This window comes from Sminthopsis crassicaudata, chromosome 1, assembly GCF_048593235.1.
Source record: "Sminthopsis crassicaudata isolate SCR6 chromosome 1, ASM4859323v1, whole genome shotgun sequence".
In the NCBI taxonomy this organism is placed as follows: domain Eukaryota; kingdom Metazoa; phylum Chordata; class Mammalia; order Dasyuromorphia; family Dasyuridae; genus Sminthopsis; species Sminthopsis crassicaudata.
In genome coordinates this window covers 232156445-232177916 of record NC_133617.1, presented here as the reverse complement: position 1 = coordinate 232177916, position 21472 = coordinate 232156445, and the positions used below count along the sequence as shown (strand labels likewise).

Genomic DNA, 21472 nt, shown 5'->3' with positions numbered 1-21472 from the left:
TTTGTTTGTACAAAAGCTTTTTAATTTGATGTAATCAAAATTTTCTATTTTGTGATCAATAATAATTTCTAGTTCTCCTTTGGTCACAAATTCTTTCCTCCTCCACAAATCTGAGAGATAAACTATCCTATGTTCCTCTAATTTATTTATAATATCGTTCTTTATGCCTAAATCATGGACCCATTTTGATCTTGGTATGTAGAGTTAAAGATGGGTCCATGCCCAATTTCTGCCATACTAATTTCCAGTTTTCCCAGCAGTTTTTGTCAAATAATGAATTCTTATCCCAAAAGTTGGGATCTTTGGGTTTGTCAAACACTAGATTGCTATAGTTATTCACTATTTTGTCCTATGAACTTAATCTATTCCACTGATCAACTAGTCTATTTTTTAGCCAATACAAAATGGTTTTGGTGACTGCTGCTTTATAATATAGTTTTAGATCAGGTACAACTAGGTCACCTTCATTTGATTTTTTTTTTTTCATTAATTCCCTTGAGATTCTCAACCTTTTGTTCTTCCATATGAATTTTGTTGTTATTTTTTTCTAGGTCATTAAAATAGATTCTTGGGAGTCTGACTGGTATAGCACTAAATGGATTAGTTTAGGGAGTTTTGTCATCTTTATTATATTCGTTTGGCCTATCCAAGAGCACTTAATATTTTTCCAATTATTTAAATCTGACTTTATTTTTGTGGCAAGTGTTTTGTAATTTTGCTCATATAATTCCTGACTTTCCTTTGGTAGATAGATTCCCAAACATTTTATACTATCAACAGTTATTTTGAATGGAATTTCTCTTTGTATCTCTTGCTGTTGGATTTTGTTGGTAATGTATAAAAATGCTAAGGATTTATGTGGATTTATTTTGTATCCTGCAACTTTGCTAAAGTTATGAATTATTTCTAATAGCTTTTTAGCAGAATCTTTGGGGTTCTCTAAGTAAACCATCATATCATCTGCAAAGAGTGATAGTTTGGTTTCCTCATTACCTACTCTAATTCCTTTAATCTCTTTCTCAACTCTTATTGCCGAGGCTAGTGTTTCTAATACAATATTGAATAGTAATGGTGATAGTGGGCAACCTTGTTTCACTCCTGATCTTACTGAGAAAAGTTCCAGTTTATCGCCATTACATATGATGTTTACTGACGGTTTTAAATATATGCTCCTTATTATTTTAAGGAATAGTCCATTTATTCCTATACTCTCAAGTGTTTTTAGTAGGAATGGATGTTGGATTTTGTCAAATGCTTTTTCTGCACCTATTGAGTTGATCATATGGTTTTTGTTCATTTGATTATTGATATAGTTGATTATGCTAATAGTTTTCCTAATATTGAACAAGCCCTGCATTCCTAGTATAAATCCCACATGGTCATAGTGTATTATCCTGGGGATGATTTTCTGTAGTCTTTTTGCTAATATTTTATTTAATATTTTAGCATCAATATTCATTAGGGATTTTGATGGTAATTCAAAGGCAGATAGCCTTCTAACCATGTTGGCCAATACTCCTTTATTTCAGGAAGCCCAAGAATCTCATTCTATATATCATGAGGCTGCTCAAGCTCTATGTTAACAATTTAGAATAACAAGAGAGGAAGCTAGGAGCATAGTAAAAACCTGTACAGCTTGCCTTCCTTTCCATGTTCCTATGCTCCCTCTAGGGAAGAATCATCGTGGTTTGAGACCCAATGAAATTTGGCAAATGAATGTGACCCATTATAAATATTTTGGTCATCTGTCTTTTATCCATGTTGTGGTAGACACCTTTTCAGGATTCACTTTTAAAATGCCAGCAGCATAAGAGACAGCCTGAGTGGTCACTGAATTCCTTATACAAAAATTTGCAATTATGGGTGTGCCACAAGCAATAAAAACAGATAATGGACCTGCATATACTTCTAAACATTTTGCACACTTTTGTGCACAGTATAAGATTTTATGCACCACTGACATACCCTTTAATCCTCAAGGACAGGCAAGAGTAGAGAGGAGAAACAGAGACATTAAGAAGCTCCTCCAAAAAAAAAAATAAAGGGGGAGCCACATGTAACTGTAGAGAACTTCTAAATCTAGCTCTTTATACTATTAACTTCTTGATTTTTGACAAAGATGCACTAGTTGAGAGACAGGTTTTATAACCCACTGGAAGGGCCATGTCTAGTGTGAGAAGCTCCACTATCTTTAGATAATCACCAGGTAATGTGGAGAGACCCAGAAAGTGGTGAGTGGAAGGGACCAGATAGGTTAACTGCTTGGGGGAGATGGTTTGCTTGTATCTCTACAGATAGAGAAGGAATCAGATGAGTGCCAATGAGCCATATTTGCCTTGTCCATTGGAGAGAGATGGAGCAAACCCTTGAAATAAAGGAGAAGACCCACGAAACATCAACCCAAGAACCGTCACTGACTGTGCCCGCCACTGAAAGAGCCTAGCAGTTATGGCAACTGACTCATGGACATCAGAAATTGTTAATGAGACTACTATAGGACTTGAAAACCCTCAGGAATCCCCTCAGGAATCATTGAATTTCCTGAGACATGCTAAGATTGTTATAGGACTTGAAAACCCTCAGGAATCATTAGATTCTCTGAAACATAAGACTGTTGTAGGACTTGAAAACCCTCATGAATCATTGGATTTTCTGAGAAATGATAAGACTGTTGCAGAACTTCAAAACCTTGCAGGGATCATTGGATTCCTTGACATGTGAAGCAATGGACAATAGATTGGTTTTGGACTATCTCTTGGCTGCTGAAGGAGGCATATGTGTGATTGTTGTTTACATACCCTCCTTCTAGGACTTCTGGAAATCTTTTACAACACCATGTTGATTCATATTGTTTTATATATATATATATATCTCACTACTTGCATGTACAATTCATGTTTGTTACACCACATTGAGCCTGCACCGGCTGTGGGGAGAGTTATTAGTGATGACTGAATCACTAATCACTAATAGCCTGTGCGTTTATTGCTATGTGCTTGTGTAATACCTCCCATGCTGATGGGTTTGTGCATACCTGTTTTTAATAAGACCCTTCAGCCCAGAAACCCACTAACAACATCTGGCTTGACTCCCCACTTCCCTTTGGTGTTTTTCATCTCTCTTCCTGAGAAGTCAGGGAGGATGTGATCACCTCCTTTTTGGGGTTCTCACCTCCCTGAAAAGTCAGGAAGGGCATGACCACCTGTGTTCTAAAACAAAAGAAAGTGGAAGATGTAGAGGGTTGAAACTCCAAAAAAGGTATGCTTGAATCAGACAACCAAGCACTTAAGGTTAATTACCTATTCAATGTGAGATAATGACTCTATTAGCATATATTTGAATAATGGCTCTTCTCACCTTTGTTGCTTGCTGAATGTTTGGTGTTAAGATAATTATAGGCAAGGATGGGGGGAAGAGAGAGAAAAAGAGAGACAGACAGACAGACAGACCAGTGTCACTTGGTGGCAGGATGAAGAGGAGAGAGGCTGGTGATTCTGGACTCCAGGACCCAGGATTCAGCTTGGCCTGCCTCCTTCACTTCTCTCCCTGAAGACCAAGGATTTTAATTTATCCTGACTCTGGCTGACCCCAAGGCTTTTCAGGGAGCTAGACCAGACTATACAACTTTAAAGCTTACAAGGTACTTTATTTCATTCTTACAATAACTCATGAAGAAGGTGTTATTAAGCTAACGAGGAAAACTGAGGCTTAAAGGTTCTGTGAGTTGCCCAGGGTTGCATAATTGGTAAGTCTCTAAAGCCGATTTGAACTTGTTTTTCTAACCCAAGTCCCATCATCTCAACTACCTTTTTCTATTCTTTAATACCTATGCAACTTTGAGTAAATCATTTAACCTCTTGATTTTCTTACCTGTAAAGTAAGGTTTTGGCCTATGGAGCCCTTGAGTCTCCTATAAGTTCTAACTAAATGATCAATGAATTTAAAAACCTACCACATAAAGTGGGAGAGAGTTCCATTTCCTGATGAATCTATATTCTCATTTTCTCTGGCTAAGCAAAGTCCTGTTTCAGGGGAAGAATTAAATTTACTCAGTTTGGCCCTAAAGGAGCCCAGTAGATATACATTACAGGAGTTTAATTTTTACTGAATATAAAAGTATCATTTCATTACACATTATACTGTACAAAAAGCCAAGCCTGTTCAGCAAGTGACAATGATACAGTAGCAAGGCTCCACACATCTCAACCTGTTTCAGGTACATAGCTTCGGACAATCTGACCTGACATTTGGCAGCCTTGACAAATGAGCTCTCCATCATTTGTTGGCCTTTAAGAATATATTTAACCAACCTTTTGCTGGGGATATTTTGGGAAGATTCATGCTTCATAAAGAGGTGATATTAGTTTAGGTCTCAAGCCTTTAAGATTCAATAATTTAAAGAGTTTGCATGGTAAGAGTAGACAATTGGTCTTGTGAATCAGGAGACCATATTCAAATATTGATTCTGATGCTTTCTTGTTATGGGCCATGGGCATATTCATTCACTGTGTCTAATCTTCAGTTTCCTCAACTCTAAACTGAAGATAATATTTGTGTTAACTATATCACAGCGTTGTGAGGAAAGCATTCCCTGTAAACTTTTTTTTTAAATTTTATATATATATATATATATATATTTTATAATATTATCCCTTGTATTCATTTTTCCAAATTACCCCCCCTCCCTCTATTCCCTCCCCCCGACGACAGGCAATACCATACATTTTACATGTGTTACAATATAGTCTAGGTACAATACATGTGTGCGAATATCATTTTCTTGTTGCACAATAAACATTAGAATCCGAAGGTACATGCAACCTGGGCAGACAGATATTAGTGCTAACAATTTACATTCCCCTCCCAGTGTTTCTTCTCTGGGTGTAGCTACCTCTGTCCATCATTGATCAACTGGAAGTGAGTTGGATCTTCTTTATGTTGAAGATTTCCACTTCCATCAGAATACATCCTCATACAGTATCGTTGTTGAAGTGTACAGTGATCTTCTGGTTCTGCTCATTTCACTCAGCATCAGTTGATTTAAGTCTCTCCAGGCCTCTCTATATTCCTCCTGCTGGTCATTTCTTACCGAGCAATAATATTCCATAACCTTCATATACCATAATTTACCCAACCATTCTCCAACTGATGGACATCCATTCATCTTCCAGTTTCTAGCTACAACAAAAAGAGCTGCCACAAACATTTTGGCACATATATGTCTCTTTCCGCTCTTTAGTATTTCTTTGGGATATAATCCCAGTAGTAGCGCTGCTGGGTCAAAGGGTATGCACAGTTTGATAACTTCCCTGTAAACTTTTAAAAAATATGAATGCTGTTGGTACTGATTTTGAGAGCAATTAAAGTCAGTATAGAGTTTAATTTAAGTTCAATTCAAAAGCCTCAGGATTATTAGCAATCCCCAGACCACAAGTCCTGATTTCAACATAGTCCCTGAAGCCATCATTTAAGGGAACAACTGTTGGATGACTCAACTGGCATCTGCCTCTACAGATATTGCAATTTCTACTTCCTTGGTAGCCATTGCTACTGAAGATCCAGAAAAAGAAAAATTCTCCAAATAAAAGTCCTTCCACTCCTAAATGGACATGATTTTGTCCATGGAAAGGACATTAAGGGATTACCATCTGTTTTGCTCTGGTGCCCAGAAGACCACTGAATTCTTCCATTGAACTTGGAACAGAAATCTCTTTTGTGTGTGATCTCTTCCCTATCAGAATATGATAAGAGTAGCTAGACAGTAGCTAGCTAGTCTGCTTTTCTCTGTATATCCCCAGGGCTTTGCACACAATAAACACTAAATTCTTTTTCTTTTCATTCATTCATTCATAACTAGACATGGACTAAAAGTTAGGTCTATTACCACAGCTGAATCTTAAAAATCTGGAGAAGAAAATGTGACCTGGTTGGAAATGATAATCAGAAATCAGTCTTAACTGAGATAGTTTAAGATCCCTTCCAGAATTAAGCTTCTATGATTCTCAAGAGAAGATTACTGACCTGTTTTCAAGGCTTCCAGATACTGAAATATAGTCAAATATTATCAAATGTTGTACCAATTCACAAAGGCCAACGCCTCCAGCATGGGGGCAAACAGGAACTAAAAGTAAATGGGAAAAACCCCAGTTAATGTGAAGAGTATTAATTAGATAAAGTGAAAGAGGTAAATTGTAATAGAATGTTAAAAGTATGGAAGTTAGTAGGTGAACTTTATATATATAATTTTTTTTTTTGTTTGTTTGTTTTGTTTTGTTTTTGCTGAGGCAATTGAGGTTAAGTGACTTGCCCAGGGTCACACAGCTGACCTTAGAATTTTTTGATTGGCTGTGAGTGATTTATTAATATTCATTAATATTTGGGAAAATGAAATCCTAGAACCAAGAAATCTTAACCTTTAGATTAAGGATTGTGTAGCACCAAAAATCAAAAAAGAAAAATACACTGTGATCCTTTAAGGACCTGTAATTTTGAATGGTCTTTTCCCCATCGCAGATAACAACCCTCTATAATTTAACAGATGGTCTTCCAGAGCTGCTGTGATCAATAAGTTCATTATCTATGGCTGAGCTATTCTTCAAACAGCAGACATGTAACCCAATCATGGAACCATGAATGAATTAAAAATAAAGATAGTGGAAGGAATCACAGGGTTACTTGTTAACTTTTTCTACCCCGGGGAAAACTGATTAGTTTATTTTCAATTTCTCCCAAACCCTTACTTTGAAATTTTTTGGCCATCAGTAACACAGAGAGATTTTCATTGACACTTCCCAGTCTGCAGCTGTCAATCTGGAGAAACTGTAGGGCCTCAGCCTGTAGGAGTTGTTTAAATATCACTCTATTCTGGCACTGTAGATAGAATTAAAAATAAAAGCCAACAAAAAGTCAGCTTTTCTCTTAACCTTCAAAATCTTTGTAAATTACAGCATAGCAATTTGATGCCAAAAGATCATTATTCTAGAGGCCCTTAGTCCTTTGTGAGACCTGGATTCATATTTTCTTTTGTGATCACTTGACTGAAGGTGCTGGTAGGGACTGTGCTGCCCCTTACAGTTTCTTAGACATTGAATTAGCCTGCACTGTCAGAGACAGACAAACCAATCTTTCTTTCATTAAGAAATTCCTATGACGATTCCTAAAGATTCCTCTTAAAAAATTCTATTCACTTCCAGAAAGAGACCTGTTGAAGTGAGTACAGAATAAAGCATACTTTTAAAACTTTATTTTACTGATTTTTTTTGCATATTTTCTTTTGAAACATGGCTCTTATGGAAATGTTTTATATGATATGGCATGTATATTTGAAATCATATTATCTGCCTTCTTACAGATGGTTGTTGGAGGGGCAAAATTGAGGGAGAGAATTTGAAATTCAAAAATAAGAAATGAATATTAAATCTTTTTATATGTAATTGGGAAATACTTAACTAGTAAAATAAATAAATATATTTTAATAAAAAAGAAAAAAAAAGAAATACCTGCTTATCATGGTTATTGGCAGATCAGAGATAAAGTGAAGCATAAAAATGAATGTGATGAAAGAAAATGCTAAGCTACAGACAGTATAGGATCCACAAATGATCTGGACAAAAGCATTACATCTCCCTTTGTGAGGGAGGGCTGTGAATCTTCTTCCTCAGTCAAAATGCATCTTCCTGGCCCAGGCCCTGATCTGAGCTTCAATGACTTCCTTTTTAGTTGGCTCTTCAGGATGACTAGAGCAGATTTTGGCAGGCAGATGTAATTAATTTATAAGCACAAAAAAAGAGCATAAATTTACAATATTGATTCAATTCAGAAGCTGGCTTCCTTAAAAATGACAAAATGTAAAAGCTTGCAGCAAGAGCTTACAACTGTTGGTTTGGGGCTTTTTTTTTTTTTTTTTTTTGGTAGTGATTAGATATGTAGAAGAGGAAAAATATACACTTAGTCATCTGAACTGTGGTGATGCACACATTTCTGACATTTTACTTCAGTCAATAAACATTTATTCATCACTAACTCTGTGCCAGGTGCAAAATCAGCCTCTATAGAGGTTCCAAAATGATTCCATTTCTAAATGTTACAGAAATTTCTAAAAATGTCTATAACATGGCAACCCCATGAGAGGATATTACAGTAGGACGCCATCAACAGATGGTCAAGAACTGTTGGCAGTGATGTAGTGCTGAGTACTTACCTGTTCTCCTGTTGCAACACCAATTCCTAATGGAGCTAAGGCCTAAAAAAAGACACACATAAAATGAGGTATAATTTTCATAAGTTTCTAAACTGTAATTTTGAATGTTTAAAAATATTTATAGCTGAAGAAAACATTTTTATTTGCATACTATAAACTGAATGCAATTAAAGAATGTTAAGGGAAATACTGACAAACCCATTAAAAAAATTATTAAATGCCTACTACATGCTAGGCACTGTGCTAATCACTGGTGATACAAAAAGAGGCAAAAGACAATTCTTGCCCTCAAGGAGCTAACAGTCTAATGGAGGGGAAGGGGAAAAGAGCAAATAAATACAAAGCAAGCTATACTTGTACATATTACAAAGACCATGAAAATGAAACAAAAAAGATATCCAGACACAGGCAGAGGCAGATGTAATGCTGTCATTAATAGTCCTCCTCATTCTGTCTCCCAGCCTGTGCCAGACTTAATTGCCTCTCTGGGCTGGGTCCCAGAGGCTCAGCAGCCTCCCTGTCCTGCCTGCTGAGCCTATGGGAACTATGACCAAAGGAAGACAACAAAGCCATGCAGCTCTGCCTCATTACTTGAACACCTCATTTCAGTCTGGCCTTTGTAGTTACCTATTAATCCTTTCCTGGATCTCTCATTGTCTCCCTAATACAATGTACTTTTACTCAAAACATTCTTCCCTTAAAACTTTAAATCCTCCCCCCATCTACATCTTTAGTATTTGATAACTTCCTGCTTTATGCAGAAAAGTGAGGCTACTACAACTTTTCTCAGGGACATTTTCTTGATCTTCACCTCTCACCGTCCCAATATATTTTTTTTCTTTTGAGGCTCATCCCTATATTCTGGACCCTGTCCCTTCCCACCGCCTTTATTTTGGATTCCTCTGTCTTGCAATATATACCTATCTTCCCTATTTTAAAAATTAAATCATTTCTGTTGTTCAGTTGTTTTCACTCTGTGATTCCCCCTGGGGTTTTCTTGGCAGAGACACTGGAGTGGTTTGCCATTTCCTTTCCCAATTCATTTTACAGATGAGAGAACTGTGGTAAACAGGATTAGATGACTTGCCTATGGTCACCCAGCTTGGAAGTATTTGAGGCTGGATTTGAACTCCAGAAGTCATGAGTCTTCCTCACCTCAGGCTTGGTGCTCTATCTGCTCTTTGTAGATGATTCGAAGATCTTTACTTCTAGCTCCAGTCTCTCTCCTCAATCATAGTCCTGTATTATCAACTGCCATTTTGGGCATTTCCAAATATGTCTCATGGACACCTCAAACTCAACATGGCCAAAACATCACCCTTTCCTAAAATCCACCTCTCTCTATTAAATTTCCCTATTTCTGTTGAAGACAACACTAGCCTTCCTGATTTGTAACTTGGGCATTACTCTTCATTTTCTTTCAAACCAACATATTTGATTAATTGCCTTTTTTGGGCCATTTCTACTTCTATTCATGTCTTATATCCAGTCCTTTCTACTGATGGAGAATCACCACCTTAATTCAGGTCCTCATCTTTTGCCTGTACTATTGCTCTGGCACCTAATTGGCTTCTTTGGTGTAAGGCATTCATCACTCAATCCATCTTACACAGCTTTCAAAAAAGTATTTTCCTAAGTACAGATCTATGTCATTTCTCCTAAAATATAACTATATCATTATCTCAATTTGCCTTTCCAGTCTGATTATACATGACTTTTCTTCCTAAGTCTAATTAAACTAGTTTCATCTTTGTGGAGAGTATGTGGCATTCCATCTACTGATTGCCTTTGCACTAGCCATCTGCAATGTCTGATATAGTCTTGTTTTTCACATCTGCTTCAATGTATCCTTCTTTCATAAACTCTCTTTAAGACTCAATTCTACATAAAACTTTTCCTGATCTACTCAATGCTTAATGTCCATTCTCCCTAGTTATCTTGTATTATTATTATTATTTATATATTACTTAGTATTTATTTTATATATCACGCTGTCTTTAATAGCCTCTCTCACATAGCTAATGAGTACCATTATATCTTTTTTAAAAATATAAAACATTTCCACATTAGTCATTTTGTATAAAAAGACTTGAACAAAAAAAAAGGAAAAAGAAAAAGTAAAGAATAGCATGCTTCAGTGCATATTCAAACAACTTCAGTTCTTTCTCTGGAGGTAGATAGTATGCCTCATCGTTAGTCCTTTGGGATGGTCCTGGATCACTGTATTGCTAAAAGTAGCTAACTCATTCACAATCCTTTTTCAAACACTATTGCCATCACTGTGTACAATGTTCTCCTGATTTTGTTCACTTCATGTGGATCAGTTCATGTAAGTCTTTCAGGTTTTTTCTGACATTATCCTGCTTGTCATTTCTTATAGCACAATAACATTCTATTAAAATCATATATCACAGTTTGTTTATCTACTCCCCAACAGATGGGTATCTCTTTGATTTCCTGGTCTTAGCCACCACAAAAAGAACTGTTATAAGTCTTTTTGTAAAGGAAGTAGAATCTTGAAAGATGGTAGTTTAATTGTCATTTTGGAGAGAATTTTAACTGTGGTGGTTGCAAAGAGACTTTGAGAGGACAAAAAGAAAAAAAATTAAATTGACTTTTCCTGAAAGAGTTAGTTTTAAGTCTTATGTTGCAGAAAAATTACAATGGAGATAAGTAAATAGCAGTTTAAGAGTAGGGTGACCACCCTACCTAGTCTACCATATTTTTAAAGTATGTAGTATGTATGTATATATGGGGTAGTTAACCTGGAAACCTTGTCACATATATTTACACAAAGCTTCTTCTTCAACAAATAGAATTAAAGCTCATTGAGATCAGAGATTGTTTCATATCTTATCTTTAAATCCCTAACACCTAATAGTTGCAACATAGTAGATACTTAAATAAATTCTTGAAGCTTTTCTAATCTCTAATAATTTCGGGCATGTTAAGTTTTGTTATCATCTCTGAAATTACCTTTTTAAACACAATTTAGTGATGGATACTCAAAAAATACTTGACTAATTTATAGAAATAGATATTACTATATTGTTCAGTCTTTTCAGTCATATCTAACTCTTTGTAACTCCCAATTAGAGTTTTCTTGACAAAGATACTAGAATTACATTTGCTATTTCCTTCTCTAACTCATTTCACAGATGAGGAAACTGAGGCAAATTGTTTAAATGACTTGCAAAGGGTCATATAGTAAATATCTAAGGCCAGAACTGAACTCAGGAAGAAAAGGTTTTTCTGACTCCAAGCCCAGCATTCTATCCACTGTGCCACCTAGCGGCCCCCATCCCCAGACTTGGGGAATCTCAAATACTTCAGAGCCCCATTAATTGGTATTTTACATTTTCTCAAGCCTGGATGAATAAATCACATTGAATATTTTCATAATTATATAGCATAAGATTTGTAGTTAATCTCTGGAAAATTTTTGGTCATTTCTTAAGCTACTAAGTTCTGAGGAGAGGATGGGAAGAAAAGGATGTAAAATCTTCAGACTACAGATTACTTCTTTAATTCTTTATCAGAAAAAGGTAAAAAAAAAATCTCAGTATCTGAAATGACTCTTTCTTAAAAGAAACAAGCCTCCTACCTTAGAGATGGTGGCGTGTCCAAGAACATCATCAGGGGAGGTTGGCTCCTCAATCCACAGAGGCTTAAATTCAGCCAACTTTAGCATCCACTCTATTGCTTCTGGCACATCCCATCGCTGGTTGGCATCCACCATCTACAAGGAGTGAGAAATATTATTCATCACTCTACATTTGTCCACTTGTTTAAATTCTAAGCTTTAAAATATACAGCTGCATGCTAATCATATCCCTAAGCTGAGGAGTATTCCTGGTTCAAGACCAGCTGAACATGACAGAACTGACTGCCCAAGAGAAGTTTCAGAATGAAAGACAGGCAACCCATGGAGCACAGCATGCAGGCATAATTTGGCAAGCCAGTGAAAAACCAACTGAGCCTGAACTTTCACAGCCAGTTTTTGCGATAGAGATTGTCTTATGGAAGAGAGGTGTACTGGATCTCTAAATAATGTGTGATCTCTGGAAGAGCTCATGACGCTCCCCATAGGAGGGTCTTAGCCAGACTTCGTGCTCTGGTTAATTTCTAATTTGAACATTGTCTTTAAAAGCCCCTCTTCTATTTGCAATTGATGTGGGATAGACATCATCTTCTGCTGTATTCTTCTAAAGCTGATATTTAGTAGTTTATGGAATTTTGTGCTCAGTATAATAGAAAACAAAAATTTTGAGATGATGATAATATGGCCATATGAGGCCAGATAATGATAATGAGGCCAGAAAGTTATATACAGGGTATTCTAAAAGTCTTGATGTAGTTTTAAACTTTACTGATTATTAAGCTTATTGTAAATTTAACTTATTATAAATTTTTGTATACTGTACATATATTCTATATTATATAATATATTGCAAATTTATTATAAGGTAATAATATCAGATAATGGTAATTTCTTAACTCATACTATTATTAATAGAGCATAGTGTATACAAGGCTAGCCTTGAAATCAGGAGGAACTGGGTTCAAGTCTTACTTTAAATACCTGTTCATATTTCTTACTGTGGGCAGGTCACTTAATATTCTCAATATCTCTGGCAGCCCTCTAAAACTGTAGGTTGCAGATAAGTTACTGAACCTAGATTGGTGGAGGAAATTTTCATCCTGAGAGTTCTCTACTGTAAAGGGCTGAAACTCTTAAAAGGTGCGCTAGAATCAGACAACCCAGCACTTAAGGCTAATTTCATATTGGACAATGACTCTATTAGCATATGCTGGGAATTTCTCTTCTCTCAGTTAGTGCTGGCTCAGTGTTTGGGGTTAAGAGAAGTGTAGGGAAGGATTAGGGGGTGGAGTGAGAGAGGGAGAGAACTTCACTTGGCTTCAGGAGGAGGAGGAGAAAGTGTGGAGATTCTGGACTCTAGAATCATGGAAGGGTGGAACTCCTGGCAGTTTTGTCCATCTCCTTCACTTCTCCACCTGAAGACCAAGGACTTTTGCTTATCCTGACTCTGGCTAATCCTGAGGCCTACAGGAAGCTAACCTGGACTTTACACTCTACACTAATGAAATGGCATGTATGAACCCCAAAATCTATATATATTCTACCAAATATACCAATCTGAATTATATAAGAGGCTTTAAGATATAGTGGGGGAGGGGCAGCTAGGTAGTGCAGTGGATAGAGCACCAGCCCTGAATTCAGGAGGACCCAAGTTCAAATCTGGTCTCAGACACTTATTACTTCCTAGCTGTGTGACCCTGGGCAAGTCACTTAACCCCATTTGCCTCAGCAAAAAAAAAAAAAAAAAAAAAAAAAAAGATATAGTGTGGGAGGAGAGGAAGATAAGAGAATCTCAATGATTTCATCCCCTTTCTAAAAAATACTACATAGATATATAATAAAAATAAACAGGGAGGAAAAACCCTTGTCATCTAAGCCAATGTTTCTCAATATTTTTTGCTTGACACTGGAGCTCACTATTACATACTAATCAAGGAAGTTGGTAGTTCAAATGCTAAGAATGTGGAATAAGTATTCATAGTTGGATAAATGAACTGATAGGCTGAAAGAAGTTTTTGTTCAAAGATGTAAATACTAGCTATTACTAAAATGGAGTAAGACAAAGAATTAGAGGCTTTAGAATTATATTTTACTTGCATCCTTACAGAATATATATGCCTATAATAGTCTTTACACAGTTTTTATAAATTCTACATTATAGATTTATAGGCTCCATATAGGTCTATATTTAATTATCTATCTATTGCCAATCTCATACCTCCAATTTTTTTAAACAGCTTATATACCTTACCTTAAACCCCAAATTCTTAACACTTGTTATTCTTCAAGTAAGTGAACTTATATCTTTCACAAAGCTGTATATTTAATGCTTATTTAAAATACATGTACATTTAAGGACATATTTACCAAAACCTTTTCAGGCCCAATTATGTCTCTTATAACTCTGCATCTACGAATGTCATCTTCAAGATCAGCACCAACTTTTACTTTAAACCTAAAAAATACATTTGGTTTGGAAATTTAGATCCATCCACAAAACATGGCAAAACCAGTAACATTTTCTACAGAAATGATCACACCTGCCAATAATTCACAGATACCAATTTCTCAGTAATCTCTAGGTCTTTTCCAAGAACACTCAAATGAGTCATTTAGTGTAGACAAAACTATTGTAAATATGCCTCAACTTAGAACTGTAGCAGTAGCTACAAATTATTGACTGGCCCAAGGAGACACCAGATAAATAGGATCTTTAGTACTATCATCAGTTATTTACTACACTGACAAAAGGAAATAAAATTGTCATTAACTCATAAACTAGTCAGAGTGGAAGGAATATTATTGCAGCTGAATGATTTAAACTATAACTTAAACTAACAAGTCATACTGATACAATACTTTTAAGTTTATAAAGCACTCTACCTGGCTTTTAAAGGCTTACAGATAAGCTTTTAAGCTTATATACAAGCTCTGTCATTTGAGCCCAAGGTACACAAAATATGTATTCCAAACTCTAACAACTTTTCTACAATCAACCATCTAACAAACATTAAATGCTCATGCCAGGTATTGTTGCTAAACAATGAATACAGAAGCTGGAGAGGGAAAAGGTTTAAGGTAGGAAGATTAAATAGGAGACTATTGAGATAGTAGGGATGAGAAGGTCTGAATTGGGTTGATAAGCTATGAGAGTAGATAAGAACAGATATGGATGAGAGATGTTGTAGAGATAGGAAATTTAACAACTGATTGCCTACTTGGAATGAGTGAAAATGAAGAAATGAGGGTGACAATGGGTTTTAAACTGGAGTAATTATGAAATTCTGAAGAGTGGGTTTTAGGAGAAAAATGATTTCTGTTTTGGATACATTGAGTTTGAGATGTCTATGAGTAATCCGTTTTAAAATGCCCAATAGATAGTTGCTGATGGGAGACTAAAGCTCAAGACACGGGCAAAAGATATATAGATTTAGGAATCACTGATACAGTAGGTGAACCCATGAAAGCCGATGAGTTCACCAAATGAAAGGCTGTAGAGAGGAAAGAAAAAGGAGACAGAACTGAGCCTTAGAAAACACTCACAGTCGGTAGACATGACTTGGATGATGAAATGAGAGTAAGAAGAAGTGATGAGGCAGAGAACCAGGGAGGGAGGTCAGAGAGAACCAGATTAGAACAGGGCCACAAAAACCTGTAAACCAGAGACTGTCAAGGAGAAATGGGTGGTCAGCAGTGTCAATGCATCATAGATCCAAAAGAATGAGGATAAAGAAGAGGACATTAGATCTGTCTATTAAGAAATCATTGATATCTTTGGAGAGAATAGCTTCAATTGAGAAGTGAGGTAGTAAGCCAATTGCAGGAATTTAAGAAGAAAGTGAAAGGAGTGGAGCTACCACTGAGGTCTCCCTTGATTTCTCAGGTCTCAGCATTTCTTTCTGTTTCAGTTTTCAAGAGAGAATCCTGCTTTCAGCCCTTGGGTCAAAATCTCATGTTTGTATATGATTCTCAAAACTATTTTCTATTACTGACTAATCTTTTCCATGATGGATATGGTACCAAACTTGATATTTTCTCCTCACATGCCCGTGGCTCAAAGGAAGTCACTTTTAAGACCTATTAATCTTATCTTTCTGTAACTATGATTTCCCCTGTGCTTCACAGGTCTGCTGTATCCTCAATCAGTAAACACAGAGTAACTGTTGAACAGTCTTGGGATGTAATTTGCTGTATACTTGAAAATCAATACTATCTTCTAAAATTTTTCTTCTTTAGACTAGTCACAATTCCCCTAAGCTTTCCTATTAAGTTTTTACTCTTTAATTAAGGAGATAACTAAATTGATAGCAACCCATAAACTCATACAAAAAAAAGCATTTGAGAATTTTAGATGATCACAAAGTCAATGTCAATCTAAGAGCATGACCCATCCTTTAAAAAACAATGTTGGGCTGGGATAACAATAATAATAATATCATTTACATATTGCTTTAAGATTTACATAGTGTTTTTACAAGTATTATCTCATTTGATCCTCACAATGATCCTAGGAGGTAGGTGCTAATATTATGTAGCCATGAGGAAATTTGATCAGGTAGAGATTAAGTGACTTGTCCATCATCATATAGCTATTTGAGATGGGATTCAATTTTAGGTCCAATACTCTATGCCCTCTAGTTGTTAATAGTTAATAAGATTAGAGTCCTGACTAGGAGAGGTCAAAGTACTACCGCACTCTGTGTTGGTCAAATTACATTTAATAATATTGTGTTCATTTACAATTAAGAGCTGGTGAGGACTATTAAGCAGTAAAAACCATGTTTAACAAGAAAGAGCCCAAAGGAAATAAATGCTATGTGAGTTTCAAAAGAAAGGAAGGTGATCACTGGGAGAGGAATCAGTCATGGCACTGGTGTCAGATTTTAAAACATGAGTAGAAATACAACAGGGAAATGAAATTGAGGGCTTAGGGAACAGCATAAAGATACACATGGATGTAAAAAACTGAAATGAGGTCCACGTGTGGGGATACATAGCAAATAGATCAGTTTAGCTGGGTAGAATAGAGGGGAGTAATTTGAAATGACTAAAGAAGTCAAGTTACACCAGATCGAGCAGGCCTTAAATGTGTCTAGGTGTGTATGGGGAATTTATGTGTGTATATTTTTATGTATTTGTATATACACACCCACATACACATATGTATGTATATACATACATACATACATACATACATATTTACTCAGTAGATAAATAAGTCATTATGACAAGTCACTATGTCTTGTATGAATTTTTAATTTCCTCACTATCTGTAGGAAGTACTTTAATCATTGTAAGAACTTGATAAATATTTGAGGAATTAATAAATAGTAGACTGGCTCATGAGGCATAAGTTAAAGATGTGTCAAAAGTAACCCCAAGATTTCAAACATAGTCTGTGAATTCTTAGGAAGGGAAGCAATGATCACTATGAGCATACATGGCTTCAATAACATTAAGCTATGTCAAACAACATTGAAAGACTTAAGAACTCCGATCAATACAATGACCAGTCATAATTTGAGAGATTTCAGAATGAAACGAGTTGTTCATCCCCTGATAAAGAAGTAATGGGCTCAGGGTACAGATTGAAACATTTTTTGAACATGGCCAACGTGGGAATTTGTGTTGCTCAACTATACTTGTTTGTAACAGGGGTTTTTCTTTCTTTCTCAATTTGTGTGGGAAATGGTGAAAAGGGGAGAATTCAGATTTTTATTGTTTGGAAAATAATAATTTAATTTTAAATTAGTATTTTTAATAGGCTCTATCAGATTCACCTCATTTTTTTCCTCTGAAAAGAGTTACAAGGAAAGGTTTAATTATTACAAGCCAGAGAAATGCTATAGACATAGTAAAACTAAGATTTTAACTAAGTAACAATAAAGTAATTTGTTCTATCTTTAAAAACAAGTGCACAAATATGGGCTATATGACAGAATAGTTAAGTAGAAACAGTTAAATCCAAATAGTCATTAATAGGTCAGTGTTTATTTTGAAGAAGGTTTCTATCAGTGACCCTTCTGTCAATCTCTTGGATGGAAATATAGATGACATGATTATCAAGTTGTAGGTGACCTGAGTCTGGAAGGGAAAACTAAAAGAATGGCATGACAAAATTAGAATGCAAAAAGATTCTGACAGGCTAAAATTATGGGTCAATCTAATTAAAATGAAATGTAATAGAAAAAAGTGTCAACTCCTAAAATTGTGTTTAAAAAATAAATAAAAAACCAACTGGACACGTACTGGATGGTGAGTGGTATGGTAGACAGTGACTTATGTTGTACAAAAGATTTGAAGGGTGTGGAATAAGATATGGTGAAGAACTTACAGATTAAGCACATATTGATCAAAGACTGCTAGCTAACGGAAACCAGACCTATAGGCCTCAGTCATGTGAAGGCCTAGGCTGCATTCCATTGCCCAAAGAAGAAGAGGCTGTAAATCACTTTGTTGTCTGCATTCCACTGACCAAGTATTGGGGGGGAGGTACAGACTTGTATGACCAATCACAACCTCTGGAGGGTGAGATTTTGGAGGTTCTTTGTCTGAAATGTATAAAAGTCGTGAGCATCTTCAAGGGAGTGGCTCTTTCCTGCTGTGAATCTGGCTCACAGACCAGGATGGGGTCCTCTTCTCGAGATTCTAATAAATAATTCTGCTTTTCTATGAGTGATCTCTGAGTAGTCATTTTTGGATAGGATTTTCTATCCCTCACAGAAGTGGATTAAAAACTCAAAATAAAATAACAGTGTGATGAGGCAGCCAACCCCCACCCCCAAAACATGATGTCATTTTAAACTATATTGAGAAGCATGGTACTTAGTTCTGGATAGCTAATTCTTGATAAAGATATGAGAAGGGTACATAGAAATTTGTTTGGTTTCTTTTCCCCTTTTGGTTAACATCATGTGCTCTTTTTTGTTAATTCACTTGTCCTCAATTTGCTCCAAAGTCTAGGATACTGCATGACCCTCTTGAAAAAAGTGGGTGATCAGTGGGGTCAATAAGCTATTAGAAAACTGGGAAGCATTGTAGATTTGAATAAGAGGACTTAAGTTTACTCAATTACTAACTGAACAGCTCCATGAAGCTACTTTGAAGTTTACTCTCCCTTCCTTTGCCTTAATTTAAACAAACAAAAAATTCATTTTCTAAGTTATATGGGATTTCCACACTGACCATGCCTATGAACAAAGCTCATCTGGTGTCAATTGTGGTCCAACAACAATAAGTCCTGCCAGTTAAATGTGAGACAGAATACCCAGGTTATGGCCTGGGAAGGTCAGCATTTCAACAAGTCTAGGACTGGGCTATAACCTTGGCTCAGGAGCCAGGTGGAGATACTCTTCAGTGCCATGAGAATAGCTGGCTGCCCTGGCTGCTCAGGCCTCAGAATCAGCATAGAAGATTCTTAAGGATTATGCAAATAACATTCCACAATAGATTTACATCACTAAAGTGTAGAAAATAGAAGATCCTGCTATATTTACTACTTGTTAACTATTTAAAAAAAGTATTTCATTTCTTTAACCAAGAATCTCTCATACCTTTGTCAAAATTGTAGAAGATTCTTTAAAAGATGTAACAATAGAAATAATTTTGTTCAAACAGGAAACATGCTAGCTATCCTGGAAGTTAAAGTAATCATCAGAGGAAGATTGCCTACAGATGGTGAAGTCATCCAAATATTCACTTTGGTAGATATTGTCTCAATTGTCTCAAGCTCTAGGACACAATAGGGCTTTCTGTATTAGTGATAGTCATTCAAGAATTCAACCTAATTATCCACACAAGAAAAACCAAGGGAATGAAAAATATCTATTGTCCAAATTGTCATGTGCAGTTGGACAGGCAAACCATAGAGTTGGTCCAGTACTATGTGTGGCTTGGACAGTCAGAGCAGATGGATAATGAAGTAGATACAAATATGAAAAGTAAAGTTTTTTGGATTGCTCTGAAGAAATTGTACAAAGATTTTAATGACCCCCAAGTTTCTCTCTGAAATACAGACAAATCTTTTTAACAGCAAAAGTTTTCCACCGATAGTGTACAATGAAAAATGATGGAATACCACCAAAAAAAATTAAAATGGGATTGGAGAAATACTTAGTGAATGAAGGTAGGCTGTAAGACATTGCCAATGAAGAATTGCACGGAAGAACCAGAAAAAAGAATTTCATCCATCAGAGAGATGTGAATTGGATGTGGAGTTGTGTTAGTCAAGTAGCAAAAGAATGAAATAACTGAGGGACAGCCCCACATGCTCCACTCATAATCTTGAATGACAAAGTATCTAAAGAAATGTTCCTACAGTAAATTTTTGGTAGGATCAAGGACAGAAACTCACAGGATAGAAGCTATGGATGACTTGTGAGTTGCACAATTGGGGGGAGTACCCTTAACCACAATATCACAAATAAAATGAAATAGTTGTCAAACTGCTAATGCAAAGTTAAGAAAAGCCAGAAGAATGGGTTACAGGATAACATCAAGATAATTTTGAAGTCTTTTAAAATTGATGAAAAGTAAAATGAACAAAACTAGAAGTTTATACAATAACAATAAAGATAAACAATTTTGAAAGTTGTAAAAATTAAGATCAACAATGACCATTTGAGACCAGAAGACCAATGCTGAAATGTGATCTCTATCCATCTGACAGAGGAGCAATGGATTTAGAGTGCAGAACAAAATCGCACACACACATACACACACACACACACACACACACACACACACACAGTTGTTCAGTTGTTTAATTTTGTGTCTAACTCTTTGTTTATCCCATTTAGAGTTTTCTTGGCAATAGAACTGGAGTGGTTTGCTATTTATTTCTCCATCTCATATAGAAATGGGGAAACTGGGACAAACAGATTTAAGTGACTTGTCCAGTGTCATATAGTTTTTAGTGTCTGAGATTGGATTTGAATTCAGGTCTTCCTGACTCCAGACCTGGCACTTTATCCACTGGGCCATTTAGCTGCCTATACATATACAGACACACAGTCAGACTGTCTATGAGGAAATTTGTTTTGCTTCGTTATACACATATTTTTTAAAGAATTTATTTTTCTTTTTTCATTGGATTATAGAAGTAGAAGGAATAAATAGATATCTATTAATTAATAAAATACTTTGGAAAGGTATGGAATGTTCTGTATATTTTCAGAGCAGGCCACTATATAGTTAGTTTTGCTTAATTGTTGTATTGTGTTATAACAGAGCTCTCACAGAGTGGGCCACAATCTGGCAGTTTGCAATGCAAAAATGAAACATCATTAAAATGAATTAATAGAACAACATTAAAAAAGGTTTTGTGATTCTAAATACCTACTTCTTGAGATTATTTGTTGTGGCTCAAAACCTTGTTGGAGATAATCCTTCAGAAGTTATCTCACACTTAACTAATTCCAAAACAGTAGAAGTTGTTTGCTTGATATTTAATTATTAGTCCTCTGGCTTCTGACACTTCTTTTGCTCCTTATTATACAAGAATAAAGTTCAATATTACTCTGAAACAACATACCTTGTCCAGCCCTGCTTGAGTGCTTCATTGCATAACTGGAGAGAAAAGAAACATATTTGTGTTGTTATACATTGACTATGGTGTTATATATTGACTAGTGAAAAACCCTACAGTTAAGAAATATTTATTCACATGGCTG

The 21472-nt window shown here is 35.8% G+C and overlaps 1 protein-coding gene across 2 annotated transcripts in view; it reads right to left on the bottom strand.

Annotated features, from left to right (window-relative positions):
• The window catches only part of ENOSF1 (enolase superfamily member 1), a gene marked incomplete at its 5' end in the record, with an annotated part of 47130 nt that overhangs the window by 8561 nt on the left and 17097 nt on the right, over positions 1 to 21472 (bottom strand). Inside the window, 7 exon segments of one of the 2 annotated variants that reach the window (XM_074276174.1) lie at positions 5167 to 5316; positions 6022 to 6121; positions 6741 to 6870; positions 8201 to 8242; positions 11805 to 11939; positions 14169 to 14256; positions 21334 to 21368. In XM_074276174.1, coding sequence (XP_074132275.1) covers positions 5280 to 5316; positions 6022 to 6121; positions 6741 to 6870; positions 8201 to 8242; positions 11805 to 11939; positions 14169 to 14256; positions 21334 to 21368 — 567 coding nt within the window. 2 annotated transcript variants of the gene reach the window in all.